Source organism: Pocillopora damicornis, chromosome 10 (genome assembly GCF_964200805.1).
Source record: "Pocillopora damicornis chromosome 10, jaPocDami1.2, whole genome shotgun sequence".
NCBI lineage: Eukaryota > Metazoa > Cnidaria > Anthozoa > Scleractinia > Pocilloporidae > Pocillopora > Pocillopora damicornis.
In genome coordinates, this window is record NC_142679.1 from 23265192 (window position 1) to 23285413 (window position 20222).

At 38.9% G+C, this 20222-nt stretch overlaps 4 protein-coding genes, 1 long non-coding RNA gene and 1 pseudogene across 6 annotated transcripts; 3 read left to right on the top strand and 3 right to left on the bottom strand.

Moving 5' to 3' along the window:
• Window positions 1–20: 20 nt before the first annotated feature.
• Window positions 21–6408, bottom strand: LOC113671411 (alpha-L-fucosidase). The gene is made up of 8 exons (XM_027187596.2): window positions 5995–6408; window positions 4992–5098; window positions 4542–4672; window positions 3208–3341; window positions 2669–2766; window positions 2349–2481; window positions 1807–1977; window positions 21–1309 (listed from the first exon to the last, which is right to left on the bottom strand). Exons 1-8 carry the CDS (start codon window positions 6351–6353, stop codon window positions 1063–1065), a joined length of 1380 nt encoding a protein of 459 aa, XP_027043397.2. The 5' UTR covers window positions 6354–6408; the 3' UTR covers window positions 21–1062.
• Window positions 1233–5545, top strand: LOC149039474 (uncharacterized). Its single transcript, XR_016180616.1, has 2 exons — window positions 1233–1372; window positions 3449–5545. It is a non-coding gene; the product is annotated as an uncharacterized LOC149039474 (long non-coding RNA).
• A 91-nt stretch (window positions 6409–6499) lies between the features above and the next one.
• Window positions 6500–11967, bottom strand: LOC113671416 (uncharacterized; annotated as a pseudogene). Its single transcript, XR_016180610.1, has 2 exons — window positions 11724–11967; window positions 6500–7206 (listed from the first exon to the last, which is right to left on the bottom strand). The product of XR_016180610.1 is annotated as an uncharacterized LOC113671416 (transcript).
• Window positions 7271–11255, top strand: LOC113686626 (zinc finger protein 862). Its single transcript, XM_027204273.2, has 2 exons — window positions 7271–8670; window positions 8817–11255. The coding sequence occupies exon 2, from the start codon at window positions 8819–8821 to the stop codon at window positions 10202–10204; it is 1386 nt and encodes a 461-aa protein (XP_027060074.2). The 5' UTR covers window positions 7271–8670; window positions 8817–8818; the 3' UTR covers window positions 10205–11255.
• A 188-nt stretch (window positions 11968–12155) lies between the features above and the next one.
• LOC113671412 (retinoic acid receptor RXR-gamma-A) lies at window positions 12156–16555 on the top strand. Its single transcript, XM_027187597.2, has 3 exons — window positions 12156–12529; window positions 13837–14397; window positions 15566–16555. The coding sequence occupies exons 1-3, from the start codon at window positions 12280–12282 to the stop codon at window positions 15817–15819; spliced, it is 1065 nt and encodes a 354-aa protein (XP_027043398.2). The 5' UTR covers window positions 12156–12279; the 3' UTR covers window positions 15820–16555.
• Window positions 16556–16706: 151 nt separating this feature from the next.
• On the bottom strand, window positions 16707–19913 carry LOC149039475 (uncharacterized). Its single transcript, XM_089185538.1, has 3 exons — window positions 17343–19913; window positions 16966–17256; window positions 16707–16884 (listed from the first exon to the last, which is right to left on the bottom strand). Exons 1-2 carry the CDS (start codon window positions 19843–19845, stop codon window positions 16994–16996), a joined length of 2766 nt encoding a protein of 921 aa, XP_089041664.1. The 5' UTR covers window positions 19846–19913; the 3' UTR covers window positions 16707–16884; window positions 16966–16993.
• Between the last annotated feature and the right edge of the window lie 309 nt (window positions 19914–20222).

Here is a 20222-nt window from a genome sequence, read left to right on the forward strand (position 1 = left end):
TGTCACAAAAATCATCATTGTTTGAATGTTTGATTGATAATTTTATTAACACACATAAATTCCTTCATAATCAACTGCTATGGCTGTAGTAATACTGCTTTCCTCCCATCATCCTCTTACCTTGCTTCAAGCTTTTAATTTCTTTTTGTTTTTTTCATTTATTATACCCATTTTGAAATCATTGGTGGTCCCTGTAATCTGATTGGCTCTAAATGGTGCAATTTATTCACGAATCCCACCATTTTTTGCTTTGAATCACATCTTTTTCCCAAGCAATGAGGCTACACTAAAAAAAAAAACAACCAATCAGATTTCAAGGCTTGTTTAAAGAAACCAATCAAATTGCAGGAAAATAAAAGACAAAGAGTATCATATGGCAAATTTTGCAACTTTTGTTTCCACAACTCTTATTTTTCCCCCAAAACAATGGATGAATTTAATTTCAAACCAGCTCAGTACTGCATTAATAGAATATCTGAACTGATCAAGTCCTGTATTTGGGCGATTTCAAAATGGATGTAATAAAGTGGTAACTGAACCTTGTGTCATGCAATTTTAGTCTGAAATCATACTTGTGATTACAAATCAAACTCGTGCTGTGGGCTTGTTCGATTTTTAAATCATGCATATGATTTCAGCCCAAATTGCACTCCACTTGTTCATGATTTTACATTTGGAGGAAACAGTTTAAATTGTGTACCTATACTCTACATTACATCCATGAAACTCTAACTTATGAAAAAGTCTACAATTTCCTAATGCCATACAAAACCTGTACCTCACATAACCATACAAAATCTGCACTGTTTTACAGAAGTGCTCTTAAATTAGTGGAATAAGTATCAAATTATTTCCTCATAAGGATTAGGCCACTGCTAGGCTGTTGGTGCTTACACTAAAACAGAGCCAGTTGGCAGAGTTTTCACTTGTTACGTCCTTGGAAAAAATTCAACTCTACATTAATAAAATAAAAAAAGGACATTACTTCTACACATACTTATGATTCCCAATTTAATGCCTCTAGTTGTATACAAGGCCTGCAGTTGTATTTTCTCACACTTTTTATTTGACATTAGTCATTTTAAACACCCATGCCCACTGACAGGGCAGGTCAGAGGCAGACAGGGGTGGAATAATTATTTTCATTCCTCCCTTTTCTGAAAGAGGCTTCCAAGGAAACTCAACTCCTGGTAGACCAAGCAGATTAACGGTTGCATTCTCAGCAGGCACAGGTGACCCAAGATATAGTGTCTCCTCTTTGGGCCACTCCAGTGCAATAGCATATGTCAGCCCAGGTTTGCTGGTGTACCTGTGGAAAGATAGCAAAAGTTGTAACAGACCAATCTATGTATCCAGGTTTATCAGAGTAAAGGTGAGTAATAACTCAATTATCTTTTGGATTACATTCACATAAGTTTTGCTCCACTACTTGCTGTACATGTACATGTACATGTACATTCAATTCTGAAATGAACTTCACTTTTGATACATTGTGAGCACTGTAATTTTCATAAGCAAAGAAAAAATAATGAGACCAACAAGGAAAAGGTACAAACTTCTGAGTCCCAGGAAGAACTAAACCTCAGACCTTTTGTCACTCCACCACTCAGCCACAGAGACTCTATGGTAAATTGGGCCTTATTCACTTAGTTCATATGAAACACACATTGGGCATGACACTACTACTAGCAATTTGTATAAAGCTTTATGTGTGTGTTGACAGAAAAAGGAAAAGGTGGTAATTTTTTTTAAGCTCTGTAATGAAATACAGAGATGACTTTTATTCTTTGGGAAAATAATACTTACCATATCTTAGGGGTTAAGGTATCATTTTGAACTCGCCAAGGCTTGGTTCCATAAATACCTTCCCCATTAACATTCAGCCAGTCTCCCATTTGTTCAAGACGTTCCTGAAAAATTGGGTCAATTCGACCATCTGCTGTTGGGCCAACATTCATCAGCATGTTACCACCACAACTGTTCAGAGGGAGAGTAAAAATAATTTAATAAATTAGTGACAATAAAAAATCAGACCAGCTCTCTTGTGCCTCAGGGAAAAATGTCTCATGATTAGTTTTATTCCATAACCAGCTATGCTAACATCTGTATACTAGACTAAGGAAATCACTTGTTTAAAATAAGGAAAGGTGACATTATGAAAAAAAAATCATGAGGAAAGTCAATAGTGATAAAAGAAAAGAGAAAAGACAGTGATTAATAAGAGGAATCAGGAGTGAGGGGATGACAAGAAGAGCAACAATGAGAGCTGGAGTAAATACTGCAGGCACCTGAACCACAATGGATAGGGAAAAGACACAGGGAAAAGAAGAACATTTTAAGATTCTAACCTCACAGTTGAAGCAAGGATACTGGTCAGGTTATCCATAGTTAGAAAGTCTGAGATAGTTGTGTTTCTTCGATATCCCCATGAATCTTTATCAACTGTCATGGCATCTTCCCATTTGTGTTTCTGCAAAACACCTGAAAATGGACAGAAATACCTTTTTAATAAATCTGATATTAAGATCTACACTCCACCAACAGCAAAATGTAATGTTGCCTCTAAAATTTTGAGAAAAATTATAAAAGTTTTACAATTTTAACAAAAAGATATGAAAATAAGATTAATACACAATTAAGGGATGGTGTATACTTTTTTATACGTTACCTGGATTATATCTGTCAGCACAAGTAAACACACCACCATGGTGACACATATCACCAACACCCCAGCGGTCATTCACCACCACAGTGTCTTTAACAGGACTGAAAACAAAGTGTGAGAAATTCACTTAAACCCACTGACTTATATTACTGTCATGGGCTTAGAAAGTCCCAAAGTAGGTTCCTTACAGTACATGTTTGATGTTAAGTGGCCTTGGGGCCAGATTTGTTCTAGTTAATTACAACTTGATGCCAGTTGCTTCTGGTAGATTCTTACACAGGACACAGTCATGAATTTAAAAACTTTAAGCTTGCAAACATGTATTGTGTGATTATATCAGAAGATTCTTACACAGGACACAGTCATGAATTTTAAAACTCTAAGTTTGCAAACATTTTGGAGTAAATTCTTTATTTTTAAGAAGAATAACCAACTGTGAAGATAACTTTGAGGGCAATTCTCTAAACTAAGTATTTACTAATTTTTACAAGTGGTTTCACCTTAAAATTTTGTCATTTTGTTCTCCTGCAATGAAATGTTACCTGTCATTGTACAGCCATGCAAGAAATTCTTTACTCTTCCAGTAAGAATCACTAGCTTCCCAGTCACCATCTGACCAAATATACTCTGGCTTGTAATTCTCTACAATATCATACATCTGGGGTAGCATAATTTCCTTTATTAAAAAACAGAAAGTACATATTATCCAGGAGTTTCATTCAGATATTTAGTACCATAATTTCTAGCCAATTACCCATGGGTAATCTGTTAATTTTTCCACAGACAGTTGTTGGTGCAAGTTATGGGAAGGTGCAGGTAATAAGATAATTTTACAGAACAACAGCACGACAGAATATTTGACACATCAGTGAAATTTTCTTAGCTAGCACTGCCATGAGTTAAAGAGTATTTTCATGTTTCAAGCCATTTCTTTGTTTCATTCTATAAGAAACATCGAGAACAGGAAGTGTGAAAATTTATTAATTGCATGCTAAAGGATATCATGTCAACAAAAACAATGGTGGAACTTTGCGTAAGTTGACGATTTTCTTTTGCTCTTAGGTGCAGGTTTTCTGCCAGTGCAGATGATCTGTTTAAATTTTTTTTGTCACAATTGCAAAAATTGACATTTGCAGGTAATCTGCCGCACGGGTAAATAGCCAGAAATTACGGTACCAGGATAATGGTGAAACTAAAAGTAACAGTACAGAAAAAACTGCACAGTCTACAATTCCACATCTAACAATAAATATATATTTAAAAAAAACTGCCTCATCAATATCTTATTAAGAAAATATTCCACATCAATACAAAAATGCATTATTAGGTTTGGTTGACAGCCTTGAGAACAAATCCATGATTTACATGTAGCTGGGGAGAATGCAAGATCAGAAAAACGTATAAAACAGTGCTAAAATGTTCATTTAACCCTTTAACCCCCAGGAGTCATTAAAAAGTAACTTCTCCCTAAAATATCTAACCATTATCCAGCAAACAGGCAATAAGAATATTAAAACTTATTAGGTTCAAGTTGCTCTCTCAATCTGACACCAAATTCTTGCAACTTACTCATAAGGAAACATATAGCAGCTAGTGGGGAGAATTCACAATCAGATATTCAGAGTTAAAGGGTTAACCCTTTCACTCTCATGATCTTATCAGTAGTTCTCTTTACCATCTGCCCCACAACTCCTATAATGTTAGTTAAGAGAATTTGGTACTGAATCAACTAATAATCCTTTAATTGATTTTTTTTCTTTATTTTCGTCACCCATCAGCTTGAAAGTGTACTGTTATTGTAAAGAGAAACTTTGTCCTGGTCACTTATGGGAGTTCAAGTATTAAAACAGAATTTATCCTTAAGAGTTCAACTTACATCAACATATGTCTGTGTGGCAAATTTATTTTCTTTATCTTCTAGATAAAGAGGGTTAAACCATTCATAAAGGGAATAGTACAAACCAAATGTGATGTTAGTGCGCTTCCTAATGGCTGATGCTAGATCACCTGTTCAAGACAAATAAAATGACCATGTTATTTTTGCACAATGTTTCAAGAACAATATCATGGTGGGCATCAGTTCTGAGCATGCACTATAATAGGTCTGGCTTTTTCTTTTGTATCTGCCAACATGAAGGATTCCTATTTTATCAAAACATACAGTGGCACAAATACAACTTTAAAGAAAGTGCCATTTTGGTTGTGGAGGACCAACTTGGAAATGTTCAGTGAGACTTTAGGTGATTGCAAAGTAAATCTGGCCTTACAAAAAGATTACAAAAAGCATAAAATAGAATGCCCAAGTTGAGACCAAAAGCTTGCTTACCAACAAGATCCCTATGAGGACCATTATTGACGGAGTTCCAGTTCCAAGAGACATTTGACCTCCAGTTTGTCCAGCCCTCATGGTGTTTACTTGTCAAAACAACATATCTATCAAAGATGAAAATAATTATAAAAGTAAGGCATTACTTCTTCCAGCCTAGTTGTTATAAAAGTAGTAGCTGACTTTATGTTGTTGATCCTCTCTCCTAAAGAAAAGCTCCTTCTACTTGAATATGTTAGTTTCTTAAGAATAAAGTTTACCTTTGCAAAATGAGAGTTATGCAATGATTCCCATAGAGAAGAAGGGATATTATCACAAACTTAATTGGCAGTAGAGATTGCCATCACAGAAAATGAGCAGTTGAGCATGGTTGAGAGGGGAGGAGGGATGAGCCAACAAGCCTGGTACACACACTGCATATCCCAGACCTACTTAAGACTATAGAGATAAATTGAGACTGTTGGTCATGGTATAGTCATCAACTATGCAAAGAACAAGTCTGTAGAGTAACAAGACTTGATTAAGTAAAAGGACTTGTCACCCATTAAAAAAAATTATATAATATCATCACTTCCAAAAAAATCTTAAGAGAAAATGCGCTCTCAGCAGATTTTGTTCGAATAGCTTTGATGCTGAAACTGGAACTAACATCTGTCAGATATCAAGGAATGTCTGCTGAAGCTGAATATAGCATGTTTAATCAAATCCTCAAAACTCTCAAACCAAGAGATTTAATCTACGAAAATAGGTCAAGTTGTAAACATAAAAAGTTTCACAAAGAGAACCCTTTGTGATGCAGGTACTTATTACAAAACCACCTATTTTAGAAACCATTTCTAAGGATAACTACATAAATTGCATAATTTTCTTAGTTCAGCTTGTCTCAACTGCTTCGGAAAGCTTGAAATGCCCAATTTTCGTACTATAAAGAAACACTCTATAAATGAGAGTATTAAAAGAATGGCAACCTTTAAAAAAATCATAAAAAAATCGTCCCACAAACCTGGCACCAGATCGAGCCAACATGTCCGCCCACAGATCAGGGTCGAAAAATTCAGCCCTGAACATCGGCGCAAAATCGGCATAGGAGAAACCCGGACGATAATTCTTTTTCATAAACTCAACGTATTTTGGATCATTTTCTCCTTTCCAATGCCACCAGAACCATTCGGAGCCAAAACTCGGAACAGCATACACCCCCCAGTGCATAAAAATTCCGAACTTCGCATCGTCGTACCAGGAGGGAAGTGGCCGCGAATCAAGCGACTCCCACGTCGCCTGATATTTCGCTTGTGCAAAAAGAAACTTTAAGCCCAGGAGGAAAATACTAGTAATCGTTAACATTTTTCTAAAGGCAAGCATCTGTTCTAAGGGAAAGATTTAAGACATGAGGGACAGCAATCGATACCGAAAAAAAGGAGCACATGTCGTGTAAAAAGTCATGAACTATCCCACAAATGCCACGTTGGTTCCCAGTCTTTCAAAACCACCTTATGGTCGAGACTAACTTTCTGGGGTCAAAGCCTTTTAATGTTGTTATGATAGGTATAGTACTGTTTTATTATGTGGAAATAAAACAAAAAGTTCTCCTTTTCTGTCAAAGAAATTTTATCAGTATCACTTTCATCATCACCGCGTCATTTCATAAACTTTTGAGCCATACAGCTGTTACCTTGGTTGATCGCTCTGACGAAGGCCTAACGCTCGCAACTTCGGCTTTCATTAAACTATTTACGGTATCAACTCAGTTGATAATACTTGATTACCTTGGTAACCTCATCGCTTCGCGTCGCTATTCTCAAGCTCGTTTAGCATTTTCGTGCAAACAGTGCAGGTCTTAAGTATCAACCTTAATTTTCTGATATATCTCTCTAAAATTCTGCCTTAAATTTTGAGTTATTGCTTCGTGAGAAGGAATCGCCTCCCTCAATACATATCCTCCAAGTATGCGAGGAGCAGTATATTCACCAACAATGTCCCGTCTCTGCCATTTTTAGCATCCGCAAGATCATATCCTTGTTTTATCTTGAACATTCCTCCCAACAAATCCGCTGTACTCTGAATGATAGTATCCTCTAGTATCTCCCTTGTGATAAGATGGAAAGTAACATTTTTTTCGTAGACTCCAAATAAAACAGGGTTCTCATCAATGTCAAATTCCACGATCCTTTTTCCATCTTCGCCTTGCAATCGGACTATGTTGCTTACACCAGTGCTAGAACAAAGAAGAGAAATTCCTTAAAATACATTGAATTTGATCATATCAGATGAGTGAGGCGCAGTGTTCTCCAGAAGCGCCGGCGGCCGGCGTTTTCGCCGGCTACTCGTGTATCAAGCGCCGGCTACTCACGTTAAACAAAAACAAAGAAAAATTATCCTTTAGTTTCTGTAAAATAATTTCGCACGTTGCGTGTTTTCGGCTAAAAATTTCAAGTACCAAAAACAGTACGCGTTCATGTTATTTCCGAAGGAAACGATAAACAATAGCTTAGTCTAGTACGCTCCAGGAAGATAACAATGGAAATGTTATTTTATTTACCTGAAGACAGACATCTACACCGAAAATAATCGTGTTAAAGTGCATTGGCCGGAAGCTGTCAATTAAACATCAACTTTTGCCGCAATTCTGTCAAAATATTTCGTAATTTCCATCGTTCCAGTTCGTTTTTCGGAAAGAGTGGATGAGAACAAATCGACAGTACGATCCCGTCATTACGACAAGAAAATTTACATTGAGTCTTAGGGAGATGTCAAAGCGAAAATCCGTGGAAAATCAAATGAGTGGGAAAAGAGGAAAAATAACAAGTTTCCTTATTCCCAAGGAACCAAGAGAAATCGGTAAGTTTATTAAAAGGAGGTTTAAGTCCTCATACATTACCATGTGCCATCCGATCAGCTGTTCGGTCGCGCAATGTTAAACTTGTAGGTTCGTTCGAGATAACTTCATCCCGAGGTGGTTTGCAAGCATGTGAAAACTCTTATAGGTTAAGAAACACAATATATTACAAAAACCAAGGTAGATATTCACGAGTTTACATTTCCTTCCTTGTCGGTAAAGAGTAAGCACACGTGCACACGACCAAGAAATGGCGGCCATGTTGAAAGTCGGGCCCAGTCTCTTCGCATCTACAGAGTTTTGGTTTTCGCGCCTGACGAAAGAATTCAAGTTAATCAAGTAAAATTAAAAAGAAGGAGAATCAAAAACTTCGATTTGAAAGCTTCCAATTTTGAAACAAATTTAATTTTTGTAAAATAGAGTTAAAAAATAAACGTCATCTGTTTTTCCCCACTCTAAATCATTCCATTTTAGCTTCATCTAGTACTCAGCAGCTCTCTCTTGAAAATGCAACTACCTCTGAACAGCAATGCATACAAAGTTCCTGCAGTGCTGGCGGAGAGCAAAGGCCAAGTTCTCTTGAAGAAAGTACAAATCTAATGCCGGACATGTTACCAACTCCAGAAGCAATCTCTCTGTTAGAAGAGTATTTTTCAGATGCGATGGAAAAGAAGCAGCTTCATAGCTTCTACACCTGTTGTGGCAAATGCTCAGACGTATCTGAAGTTGAAAGAGCCAGAATTCAAAGCCAGAAAAAAACAACAGAAGGGAAAAAGAAAGGAGTGGACATGTTCAAACACTAATGGCTCACTGACAGAAAAACTTCATTCTGCGACAAAACAGGTAAATGACACAGTGTTTTGTCGATATTAAAACATTTTCTGAAAAAAATGTTTACTTTATTATAAATTCAGTTCTGCTTTTTACAATGACTACAAAAAACAATGCCTGTTTTTTTGTGTGTTTGTTTTTGTTTTTTTTAATCTCAGGCATGTGGTGGTTGGTGTACTGTGAAGGGGAAGGGATGTTCTGCCTACTGTGCCGTGTTCATAACACCAAAAACAAGTATAACAAACAGAACATATTCAACTTAGCACCATCCACCAACTACAAGCATAGTGCTGTTAGTGACCATACAAGAGCCAGTGGACATACGTCGACAGTAATCTGTGAGTTGGAGAGAAGGAATTTATCCTTGGCTAACCAGTATAAAGTGGCTCACGAGGTGGCTGATAAAGTAACCTACAACGCATTCCTGAGCTCTTATTGGCTTGGAAAAGAAGAAGTGGCTAACAAGAAACTTCTCTCCCTGATTGATTTGGAAAAGCACATTGGTGTCACGGAAATGCGAGAATTCAAAAATACAAGTGAACGAAGTCAGCGGGAGATGCGCCTCCTCCTTGGTCAGCTTATCAAGGAGAAACTGATTCAAAGGGTCAAGGAAGCCAAGTGGTTTAGTATCTTAGTTGACGAGGTGACGGATTGTGCTACCCTAGAGCAGCTGTTGATCTATGTTGGTTATGTTGATGAGGAAGGGAAGACACATTTTGATTTTCTTGAGGTGAAAGATGTTCTTGAGACATCAGAATCCGCAGATTCTGAGACTCTCACAAGGATCATCACTGAGGAGCTGAAGGCCTGTGGTCTAAACCTTGCTTTAGTTTGTGGTTTTGGCTCAGATGGTGCTAGTGTCATGACTGGCAAAAATAATGGTGTTGGTGCCAGGCTTCAAAAGGTGTGTAGCATCATGGTGCGCAGTCACTGCATTAATCACAGGCTTGCCTTGGCATGCAGTGATGCTAATGACACTGTGAAGTATATCCAGACCATCGAAGTTACCCTTCGTCAGTTGTGGAAGTGGCTGGAGTATCCAAAACGTTGCTCAGCATTTGTGAAGGTCTGTGTGTCACTTCAGAAAATAAAGCTGGCTAATGCTAATGATGACCCTGCAAAACAGAAAAAACTGTCAAAGTCTCTGGCAGTCAAGATACAGAAAGCTTGCAGGACGCGGTGGCTTTCAACTGGCCAAAGTGTATCAAGCGTCTGCCGAAATCTTGTTGCCCTGATGCAGACATTGAGGCAGTTTAAGGAAGCTGATGCTACAGCTCAAGGTCTTCTCCAGAGAATGAACAACACCAAGTTTGTTGGCACGATGCTTCTATTGAATGCAGTTCTACCTCATCTTAATACCCTTAGCAAGCTGTTCCAAAAAGATCACACATGCTACACCTCCATCAGACCTGCACTTGATAGCACCAAATCCAGAATTTCTGAAATCCGGTCCTCTTTTGACCTTGTTCCAGAGTTGCAAACAGCCATTCAACCAGGTGGAGACTATGCCTCTTTGGAATGGAGCTTAAAGATGATGGCCAGGTAGAGGCATTCCTGAAAAATCTAGTAATAAACTACACAACTGCCCTCGAGAGGAACCTAGATAGAAGATTTCAAGAGGCTGCACCCGTTCTTGAAGCATTTTCCATCTTCGATCCGACCTGCCTCCCAAAGCCAGAAGATCCAGCCTTCAAGAAGTATGGTGTGGATGAAGTAAACGTGCTGTGCAAGCAGTTCCAGTTTGACAAAGATCACACACTTGCGCAGTGGTACAACTTCAAGTACCTGATGTCATCATGGAAGGTACCCTCTGCTGTTCTCAGGGGAAAAGATGACCTCTCTCCAACTGAGTTCATTTTGAGAAAAGTCGTTAAAGAGCAGGTGGCTCACAGAATCAACTTCCCACAAATTGTGGATGCGGCTCAGATTTGCCTCACCCAGCCCATGTCCAATGCAGTTGTAGAACGGGGTGCAAGTGCAGTAAAGAGGGTAAAGAGCAGGTTGAGAAGTCGACTCAAGAATGACATGATGGCCAGCCTGCTCCACATTTCTCTAAATGGTCCCGATCATGGTGACGAAGAGTGCAAGGAGATGCTTGTAGAAGCAACCAAAGTCTGGAGAAAGACGCACTTCAGAAATCTACCATCACTAAAGAAGCTCCCAATGGTTGGAGGATCAGACCATGAAGGCAGTCTTTACCATCCAGCCACAAAGACTGATATTGGAGTACAGGTCGAATTTCCAGATGACCTTCAGGCCTCTAGATCAGCCCAGGAAGACAACGAAGTATCTGTGGAAACTGAACTTGATGCTAACGTCCAGGTTGTAGCTCAGGCAGTTGCCAGCAATACTGATTTGTGTCATGACGCACTGGATGCCATGGATATGGGAGATGTTGAATCTGGCGTTGATTCAGACTTTGAGTTTGATATGGAAGATGATTAGTTATCTCAAAACTTTATCAACTTAACTTATGTAAATCGCGTTTCACTTTGAATTCACTGAGAGAAGTAAAAGGATAAATGCTGTGAACTAATAAGTAATGATTGTATTGGTATTGGGAGACAAATAAGTGAAATAAATAATTTCTTTTATCACTACAGACTCCAAATATAAACAAAAACTGACAGAAAAATTACACATTTTTTCCTGCCACAGAGTGCCCAAAATGCCTCAAATTGCATCTCCGGAGACCTATTTTTAGAAAATTTTCCGGCGGAGCATGCCCCCGGACCCCCCTAGGGGCTCGTGCCCTTCGGGCACTCGCCATACACCCGCCGGCTACTTTACAAATTGGGCTGACTACTCCAAAATCTGTGGAGAACACTGTGAGGCGTAATGAGCCGAGTTCTCTGCGGCTCAATGGCCAGAGAGGGAACTTTAATTACTACAGCGCTAGATAGCTATACATGAAAACTTATTTAGTTCTTCCGAAATGAGAAAGTAACAACTAAACAGATCGCCAAATGCATGGTAAGTGATACTTATCATAGTTGGAGTTCAAAGGGATTGCTGGCGTGGAATATAGACCAATACCCCACCTCAGGCTGAATTCAAATTCTTACCACATTGAGTGAGTCATCACCAAATATTCTGGTTCATCCATCAAAATTCGAAACACATCTGACCGCTTTGCTGGTATATACACCGGCTCTAGCGAGAATCCGACAGTGACAACTTCCAGCTCCCTGTAGGCTAAAACGCCAAGAATTGCCGCTAAAGAGGTCCAGAAGATGATCCTGAGAGTCATTACGGTCGTTCACTGGCACTTGATCGGGTCACCGAGACGAATGAGAGAGCGTGACTTGAGAGACGGTAGACATTTTGTGACATGCATGACGTCATTTCCAGAAATGTTTGCGAAATGTGTGACTTGAAAGGTACTTGATCGGAAAGAGAATACTGTCTCATTCTTTCCCAGCTCTCGTGTCAGTTGTAGCGAGGATCAATGTTTTCAGAAGCTTATGGTAGCTGTCAAAAGTGGAAAACTATACCATAATCCGAGATTTATCTAGGTGTTACATTCTTGCTTTAAGCCTTGTCTTTTGGTTGAGGACAAATATGGCTTCCTTCGAGAAGTCCAGAAATAGCACCAAATAGATAGTAAAACCGTGTTGTTGAATGGCTGATAAAAACGACGACGAAAGCGAGAAGTGGTGTGTTGTATGCAGTGATAGTGCCTCCGGTTACCATTACGGTGCGAACACTTGTGAAGGCTGCAAGAGTTTCTTTAAGAGGACAGTACAGAAAGAGCTGCTAGACAAATATGAGTGTATTGCTGATGAAAGCTGTCCCGTAGACAAGCAGTCACGGGCCAAATGTCAGTTCTGTCGGCTTCAGAAATGTTTTACAGTGGGGATGGTCGCAGAAGGTATTGATTTCTCTTACAGAGATTTTCATTCAAAATCTAAAGATTATTAGAGAAGAAGCACAGGTAGGAATATTCCGCCAGAGTAATCTTTCGATCAAGGAATTCGACTGGACAAATGACAACATGTACTTAGTGTTTAATTACGATTTCTGCGAGTTAGACTGCAGGGAAAAATAGCGAAAATCAATAAAATGATTTTGATATACTACTAAAGGCAGCCAATCTCTGAAAAACGACCTTTAGACTGTGTTGAGACAAAATGATAATAAGTTTGACTTCAGGATGTTGAAACGAGTCACAGCAGTGTCATGTGATCTACCTCTACTTATTATGCTGGTGAAATTAACAGAACCTTCGATTATTATTGTAAAAAGTGGGACAACATGTAAACAGAAAAGCTGTTCTGTTGTTATGCATATTTTATCCAATTATATTTTATATTTTCATTCGTCAACTTCAAAACTTAATTAAATCCCTGATTAAGCATTGAGGTTTGAGTTGCTGCAAGTTATTAAGCAAGGGTGAAGATATGGGTAGGATTGGTGACTGGGATATATTTCAGACTGTGTTTCATGAAATGATAATCATTTTTTTTATTGATATTCATACATAACAATCAATTCCTCACTTCTAGTGAGAGAATTTGAGAATAGGGTTAGTTATAAATGTAAATTTACACATTTTGGAAAACAAATTTGGTTTCAAGTTGTGTTTCTTTAGACATCTTTACCCAAACTCTTTGGCCATCTTCAGATATGTTTGTTTCCCTAAAAGTTATCCTGACCCTCTCAGTACTTTGCTTTAAGGCTTTTTTTCAAAGCTACGGAGAAGGAGTCATAACCAGAGTCTTAGGGCACTGAGACTTAAGAGCACAATACTAGTGGAACCGGAGTCTGAAGATTCCAAATAGTTCCATTTCCTCCCAATCCTGCTGATGAATCATATGTTTATGATCAGTTAAGAACTAAATTGTTCAAGCAGCAAGCAGAAGCAGAAGATTCAACCAATCAGAGCGCAAGTTCTAAGGTCATCAAATGGCTTAATAACCTAATCAACCTAGATTTCAAAGATCACAATTATTGAGGCACTAATGGCAATGGAATACTGCTTCCAATTCTGTTGTTGTTGTAATTTATTTATTATTTTTTTGTCTTTAGTTTGCATCTCTCTGCACTTCTAAGAAAAAACTCTAGCCCTGATATTGTGAAAACCAGCCTGAAGTGTAAAAGGTTATGTCATGCATACAATGCAAGTGACAATTATTGCTACATGTTCACTTTTTTATTGAAATATTTATTTTTTTCAAGGGGTAAGAAAAGAAAAAAAGCGTGGTGGACGATCATTCTATCCACTAAAGAAACAGAAATGTGATGAAACAACTGAGAGAAATGTGAATCAAGACACAAATATTGTTTATTGCTCTGAACTCATTGAAAAACTTATGGAAAGTAGTCCTTGCATTATTCCTCCTGGAGAGTCAGATGAGAATCCAAAGGAAGCAGATGGCTCAGAAAGCAGGGAAGGAATGCTTACCAGACTTTCCACTGCAATTACCAAAGAACTATATTTGATTGTTGAATGGGCCAAACTGGTACCGGGTTTTGAAAATCTTTGCCGTAAGGATCAGATTGCTTTGTTGACTGCTGGAGGAATGGAACTGATTGTGTTTCGAGTCATTTACAGGTCTATTCCTTACAAAGAGTATGTGTACATGAACTCAACCACTCTTCTTGAGAGAGAGGATTGTTACAGTGTGTTGAACAAAGAAATTGTTGACATGATTCTTGATGTGGTAGAAAGACTTAGGCCCCTTGCCATGGATCAAGTAGAATTTGCTTGTTTAAAGACTATTCTCTTAGCTAATCCAGGTAGGGATTTTCAGTGCATAACTTTACATTATCAACCTTGGTCAGTCTGTCTAGTAGATAAGTGTCTGTCTATTTTTTCAATTGCCTATCTGACTATATTCTTGCACAGTTACATCCATCTCTCTGTCAGAAAAATTACCTCTGTCTGTTTGTCTATGTATTTGCATAAAGGGGGTAAGTTTCTGAAGAAACTGTAGTGCTGCATTGGTGGGAGTTTATAACAGGTAATTTAGCATTAACAACTGAGTTGAAAATGTAAGTTGGCCTTCCGTAAAGAGTTTAAAAGCTGATGTTATGAGCATTAGCCCTTCATCAGAGTGAAGGGCTAACATTTGAAACATCAGCCTTTAAACTCTTTATGGCAGCCAATTTACATTTTCAACTCAATTGTTAACAATAAATTACCTATGTATTTGCATGTCTGAGTCTCACCACATGCCTCCAGGGTCTTGCATGCTTAGAAAGCTACATGGTATATTACTACCTTACCGTAAGCTTTATTCTTGTCCTACATTCTGAATCATTTTGTATTATTTTCAAGCCAAGAGGAATGTTATGCCAAGAAACCAATAGAAATTGCCATCTACTACTGACAGAAATAATTTGCTGTCTTAAATTGAGTTGTTGTCCAGAGCAGAATGCCACTTAGTCTTACATTTACATTAGAATCTTTTGAAATTAATTTTACAATAGGCACCAACTTTTCTGACTGATTTTTGTGTAGTGGAATTTGGCAAGTATGAAACTAAAACTGTTTAACTTGTAATTCCTATGAGTGACCAAGCCAGAAGTTCTCCTTACAACATCAATACAACATCAAGCAGACAAGTAATGAGGATAAAGGGAAATATCAATTTGGTGATTATTAGTTGTTCCAATACCAAATTATCTGAATTTACATTATGAAAATTCTATGACAGACAGTATAAGGAGGATTTCTGAAGAGATCTTGGTAGTGGAAGGGTTGAAGGTGGAATTGGTAACTAAAAAAAAGGTGAATGTTAAATTTTGCCTCACCCCTCCAATGATTTATTAGAACATAAAACAAAATCAAATCATGGCATTCATCATGAAGGCTATGTTCTTCAAAAATTACAAGAATCTTGGACCCTTAAACCATTCCATCTGTGAAGATTATATCCAACTGATTTTTAAAAATGTTTTACAGAAACATCAGGACTTTCTGACAAGATTGCAGTTGAAGCACTTCAAGGGTCATTTCTTGCAGCTCTTAAAGATCACATGGAGTTAAATTACCCTGATCGTTCAGGACGCTTTGCTAAGCTTCTTCTCCGGTTACCAGCTCTTCGTGATGTTTGCACTAAAGGCTATCAGTATTTCTTGCTAGTGCGGGCCAAGCTGGAGGGAGAAATTCCAATGTCAACATTACTACAAGAAATGTTTGAATCCGCAAGGTTTTAGAGAACATACCTCTAACCTTCCTTGGTACATAATATAGGGACATTAACTTAGAAGTTACTTCAAATGGAGTAGTTTTAGAGAAAATACCTTCATATTACTGTCCGAGTCATTGAAATACAGACATCTTCATCCCATGGAAATGTATGTTGTGGCTCAAATTTTTACCTTGTTTCTAAAATGTTTGAAATCAGTTTGGCTTTTTTCTTTTCTTTTTTTTTTTGCCTTTTATTCATTGGTGAACTTAATATTTTGGAATGAAGGTAGGTAACACTGGTTTATTAATTCTTAGCACAAGTGAAAAATGTGAACCACATCATATTTTTGACAACAAAAACTTTTGAGAAGCTTAAGCTGAAAACCTGTAGGTAAATGATTCTCCTGTTCTCTATCAAATTCTCCCACTTTTCAGGTTGTATAAAGTTTGTTAATTCTGAGAGGGACATATTGGTATATTTTGTAAATTCTTGTATTTCCAAATTTGTTACACAAGCTTGTGCAGACTGCTCACATTCATTTTGCTGATAGGATCAGGTTATACATGTCTCTATCTCCATATTAAGACCTGCTGTGAGCAGGTTAGGAGAAGAAATAGTCATTGTTGGGAAAAATAGATTGTTTACTATGGACCTAACGATTTGTATGAATTCAATCAAGAGAACGTTGTACATAACACAAATATCAAAAAAGTTGTATGGTTTGTTTGAATCGAATTAAAAGTAATGAATTGGACTCTGAAGGGTTTTATGGGCTTATAGAGCCTAAGTTATGCTCAATCTGTGGCATAGTGCGACCGTCCTATTACCAGCTATGAGAGGAAAACTGGAGAAGTTTTGTCGTTGTACTGTTGGTGGGGCAAGAACCTAAATCACTGAAAACAAGGACTTAAAAAAGTTTTCAACTTTATTCATAAATCAACTCAAAAACAATTGTCAAAAATTATTTTCCCGTAAACCCATCATTTTTCCTCAGCATTCATTGAAAAGTTTGCACTCCGCGTGCAACATTTGTGTAAATCCAACTCTCAATCGTAAGATGAACACCTCTCTGAGGATGAACCACTTTAACCTATAAAAGCAAGGATTTCATGATAAGAATCTTGATTAAAACTGCGAAAATGAAACAAGAATTTATCAATTATCACTTTACATGTGACAGTGGTTAAAGTAGTGGTGTCCTACACGTCTGGTGTGGTCTCGAAATCTTCCAGCGCAACCCCATCACCATACAAGTACGTAGATTGCAGTCTTTCCGAAGAGGACGGGAGAGAATGGTTGGGAAGTCTAGACACCCTGCACCACCTTGTAGGTTCTTCAACTGGAGCTTCACGGCCCAAGGAAGCATGATCAGCACGGATGCTTTTTCTTGGCTTCACCGACCGCTTAGTTTTGCCTTGGAAAACTAATGTTTCCTCTTCATCACGGAACAATTCTGGAATATCTATGAAACACGAAATACTACGTTTGCATAATGGAAACACCGAAAAAAGAACAAGAATTTACGCAATACGTAGCATGCCCCCCTACCTTCAGACGATGAATCTGAACCAAAGCTCTTTTCGGGCTTTGACCAAACTACTCCAAAACAATATCCTTGTCCACCTCTGCCAGGCGGCCTCTCAGTGGGGACAGGATCCCAGTGCGCTGGGTAGCGTGGAAGCGTCGCCGTCACTGGCCGCTCAAGGATTCGTTTCACCTCGTCTGGTTCAGGTTCACCAAAACCCTCAAAGTCCTCCTCCATCTCTTTCTCCTTCTTTCTCCGGTACTTCTCAAGGAAGTCTTGAACCATGTCGGGCTTCTTTTCTCGCTTGATTGAAGGCAAACACGGTCCAGCCCCATGCCATCTCGGCTTTATGTCAGGAATAGGAGGTGAGTTACTTGCGCCACCTTGAAAACAGTCCGTGCTCGTGAGCGCACGGAATTGCTGAACGAATGTTGACGGTTTCCTGTCTACCCAGTTGCGCCTCGTTTTAAACGTTGAGTTGAATGTGGTGCTGTTTGGTTCTTCGTTGAAAATTTCAGGTTCCAGTTTAAATCTCACCCTCTTCTTGATTTTATGACTCGTAGAATCTTTCTTGACGCACTCCTGCCTACCTGACAGAGAACTTTCATAGTGACAAATTGAGTTAAGATCATATTTGTTCTCGGAATTGAAACTCCTTTGCAGCTCCTGTAATGCTTCCTCTCCTTTCTTGTTCTTTTTACTTTGTTTTTTCTCTGAGCTCTTCTGGCAAAGTTTAGACTTCGATACCTTCCTCGAAACCGCTGAAGGTTCAGTGAGCCCGCTTTTCATGTCTAGTGTACTAAGTTGTTTTTTCTTAGTAGCACGTCGCTCATTGCGTTTTGTTACTGATTCTGCTTTGTCTTTGCTGTGCTCTTTCCTGGAGGTATGGCCGGTGCCAAAGTCACTAGCCTCCAATGAAGTTTGTAATGAGTCACTACTTTGGCAACATAAGGCTTTAGGCATTGGATTTGTGGCGTTTACCTCCTTTCCCATTGCATGTAGTTTTAACGCAGATTCCTCTGAAGTGTCTTCCTCGTAACTATTTGACTTTTCATCAACGCTTACGGCGGGTTGGTAGTCAGTATGTTCTTTGCTTCTCGGATTGTCGTTTACGATCTCAAAACATTCTCCTCTCTCCACTGTCGAACTTTGTTCATTGATAACGTCTGCCTCGGGGACCACAAACTTAGACACACTCTCCTTTCTCTCTAACGCCAACCAAGTCGAACATCCATTAGACGAGGGCTCATCATTGTTTAACGATGTCCTGGATCTTTCCTTTCTTATTTCCAATTCAGGATTGGAAGAGACATGTTGCTCAGTATATCTAATGTCATCTGCCGCTACTTTCTTGAATTGCACAGAATGGTCTTCATGGGCGTCATCCTTCAAATCATAGTATGGAGCAGGTGCAACAGAGTTACTCCTCTTTTTCAACCATTTCCCTAGAGAAGTGCGCGGCCGTTGTTTTCTTTCATAGATGGGATTAATCCCGCTTTCAGTTCCATCGACCCTGGACTTCTCTTTCAGCTTTGCGCTGCCCTCTTGAAAGTCATGATTACCGCTGATGATCTTGGCGCAGACATTTCCATCCAGTACAGTTCTACCTGTTGGTTCCTTCTTGTTGGTCTCACCACCTTGTTTCTCTACGTTTTCGGAAGCACCGTCACTAACAACTCGATTTTTTCTCTTATTTTTCTTATTCTTTTTCTTCTTTGGAAGGTTCGAACCAGATTTGTTGTCGTGTGTTGGAGAACTTTCGCCCTCCATGATTTGACGAAAGTAAGGATTGTCACCAACCAAATGTATTGGTATGCTTCCCGTGGGGCCATAAAAGGAAGGTTGTCCAACTTGGATCAGTGGCTTTCCCACAGTGGAGAAGATGTCTGGGAGACAACTTCTTCCACGTGAGTGGCAATCCTCCCCTGCTGCTGTCTTTTTTTGCTCTAGTTTACCAGGTCGTGGCTCCTGGGCGGCACTAAAGCAGGGCAAGGTGTCTTGCTTGTTCAAGACATGCTCATGTATCTTCCCGGGACCTTCTCCTACATTTTTCTTTTGTGAATCGTTTGCGGTACCATCTTTAACAAACCTGCTCGCCAGAAAAAAACTTGAGGAATCTGGCATTTCAACTGGGGGGAGTGAGGCTTGACATCTGCAAGAATCGAGCCTCGCGTCGGCGAATCTCGTTTGTGGTATATTTCCTACATTGCCAGGGGGAAGGAATTTTAAATCCTCGACGTTATCAGACAGGAATTCCTTATTTCTCCCTATTATATGTTCACCGTCTTTGCTATCCCCCAAGAAGGACTCTTCACCGGCCACGTTTGTGGATTTCACTGATCCGGTACACTGTGAGTGTTTCTTGATCACTTCAGTCTTGAATCCAGACTCATCCTGTAGGAAAACAACTTTATTCTCTTCCTCCATTCTCCTCGGAGAGTCGCTTCCACGTTCCACTCTTCCACTACGTCTTCCGGTGACAACATAATTTTGTAAATAACCAAAAAAGGAAACGAATCTATCCATTGTAAACAAATTTCAACCAAGAATTGAAATCGCGAATTTTTCCTCGTAAGCTCACGAAGATGAGTTTTTGCTCTATGACGTCATTAATTGCATGTGACACCAAATGAACCGAGCACGTGCAATTTAAGAGAGGTAGAGTATCAACGGTAATGCTTTCGGCCGAGATGAAATTCTTGAATGAAAGTTGAATATAAAACTACAACTGATCACACGTTTACAAAGTTTTTTCTCCATTCGTAGAAATACAATACTCCAGATCGCCCTCGCGAGCATCATGCTGATATCTCTAAGTTTCAAAGTGTTCGCAAAAAGTGGCTATTTAATCAGTCAGACAGAGGCAGTCCTAACAAAAGCGTTCCGACACATTCTCCCTGGAA

Excerpts from the sequence above, each read along its gene's own strand:
- LOC113671411 (XM_027187596.2), bottom strand. The coding sequence starts at position 6,353 with ATGCTTGCCTTTAGAAAAATGTTAACGATTACTAGTATTTTCCTCCTG. Across the intron at positions 5,099-5,994 it reads TTGGCTCGATCTGGTGCCAG|ATATGTTGTTTTGACAAGTA; the intron begins GTTTGTGGGACG and ends CATCTTTGATAG. Across the intron at positions 1,978-2,348 it reads ATCCTTGCTTCAACTGTGAG|TTGTGGTGGTAACATGCTGA; the intron begins GTTAGAATCTTA and ends CCCTCTGAACAG.
- LOC113671412 (XM_027187597.2), top strand. The coding sequence starts at position 12,280 with ATGGCTGATAAAAACGACGACGAAAGCGAGAAGTGGTGTGTTGTATGC. Across the intron at positions 12,530-13,836 it reads AGTGGGGATGGTCGCAGAAG|GGGTAAGAAAAGAAAAAAAG; the intron begins GTATTGATTTCT and ends ATTTTTTTCAAG. Across the intron at positions 14,398-15,565 it reads TATTCTCTTAGCTAATCCAG|AAACATCAGGACTTTCTGAC; the intron begins GTAGGGATTTTC and ends AATGTTTTACAG.
- LOC149039475 (XM_089185538.1), bottom strand. The coding sequence starts at position 19,845 with ATGGATAGATTCGTTTCCTTTTTTGGTTATTTACAAAATTATGTTGTC. Across the intron at positions 17,257-17,342 it reads TTCAGATTCATCGTCTGAAG|ATATTCCAGAATTGTTCCGT; the intron begins GTAGGGGGGCAT and ends CGTGTTTCATAG.
- LOC113686626 (XM_027204273.2), top strand. The coding sequence starts at position 8,819 with ATGTGGTGGTTGGTGTACTGTGAAGGGGAAGGGATGTTCTGCCTACTG.